Consider the following 1,332-nt stretch of genomic DNA (forward strand, 5'->3'; position numbering starts at 1 on the left):
TCCCCGCAGGGCGAGGCCGAGCGCCGGGCTCTGCCCAGCCTGGCTCACCGGGTACCGGTGCTCAACGGGCCGGTGCTGCCGGGCACCCACTCGCCCGTTTTCATCCCGGCCGGCCTGGAGCAGCACGAGGCCGGCAGCCCCCTGTCCCCTCGGCTGCAGCCCGTCATCATCCTCGAGCCCTCGGTCACCCACGCTCCGCTGGTGGCGGGTGAGTGGCACCGYTTGTCCCGCTGGGCAGTGCCAGCTGCGCTTTGTGCCACCCGCGCCACCCTGACCCGTGTCCCGCTGCTGTCCCCTGCAGTGCCGGGGCTGGGGACGGTCCCCTTCTCCTTCGCGCCGTCGCTGCTGCCGGCCGAGCGGCTGTCCCTGCCCGGCCACCACAAACCGCTGGGCAGGACRCGCTCGGAGCCGCTGCCGCAGAGCCCCAAGGCCATCCCGCAGCACCTGCTCTTCCAGCAGCACCACGCGCATTTCCTCGACAGGCTCAAGCAGCAGACGCACCTGAGCAAGGTGAGACCCCGCCTGGGCGTGGGCGCGGCACGGGGTGACAGTGCCACCCCTGGACTGTCCCGGGTGAGGTGGCACCGTGTCCAGACTCGGGCACGGCGCTGCGCCCCTTCCCGGCTCCCTCCCCGCCCCGGGCTGGCCTGTCCCCTGCCACCTCCCCCATGTCGCTTGTCCCCTGGGTCGCAGCGCATGGCCAAGTCCAGCGAGAAGCCCCGGCTGMGGCAGATCCCGTCCTCGGAGGACATGGAGGCCGAGGGGACCCTGCCGGACACCGAGGGCGGGGACCCCGCCAGGACACGCGGGGAGCCCCCCCGGCCCGGCAGCAGCGGGAAGGAGCCCGAGAGGACGCAGAAGATGGGGCAGCCCCAGGAGGAGCTGGTGCTGCAGCAGGTACGGGATGGGGAGCCCCGGGGAGCGGTGGGGACACGGGGACCGCGTCTGTGCCTGCCCAGAGCCCGGGACAGCTCACAGGGACGGGGCAGAGCTGCGGCCAGCCCTGGTGTCAGCACAGCTGGGCATTGTCCCCAAATTACCGGACTTAGCTCYCAGATTTCTGGATATTGTCCCCAAATTGTCGCGCTCCGTCCCCGTTCGGGCTCTGTCCCATCGCTGCTGTCACTGCGGGGCTGAGCCGGCAGGGAGCAGCAGATGCGGGGACAGCCGGGGACAGCCGGGGACAGCTGGGGACAGCCGGGGACAGCCGGGGACAGCTGGGGACAGGAGCCCGGAGCAGCCGCTGGGTCACTGGACACTCCTGGCGGGGCTCTGTCCCCTGTCCCCCGTGCTGCGGACACTCCCCCGGCCCCTCACGGTGTCCCCTGTCCC

The 1,332-nt window shown here is 72.2% G+C and overlaps 1 protein-coding gene across 1 annotated transcript in view; it reads left to right on the plus strand.

The window, feature by feature from the left end:
• Nucleotides 1–9: 9 nt before the first annotated feature.
• LOC130586907 (histone deacetylase 7-like) overlaps nt 10–1,332 on the plus strand; it is a gene marked incomplete at its 5' end in the record, with an annotated part of 6,488 nt that continues 5,165 nt past the window's right edge. Inside the window, 3 exons of the mRNA XM_057387827.1 lie at nt 10–208; nt 302–510; nt 694–897. Coding sequence (XP_057243810.1) covers nt 10–208; nt 302–510; nt 694–897 — 612 coding nt within the window. The remainder of the gene's footprint in view (nt 209–301; nt 511–693; nt 898–1,332) is intronic.

This window comes from Malurus melanocephalus, unplaced genomic scaffold (assembly GCF_030028575.1).
Source record: "Malurus melanocephalus ecotype Western Australia unplaced genomic scaffold, MMel_1.1 scaffold_1394, whole genome shotgun sequence".
In the NCBI taxonomy this organism is placed as follows: domain Eukaryota; kingdom Metazoa; phylum Chordata; class Aves; order Passeriformes; family Maluridae; genus Malurus; species Malurus melanocephalus.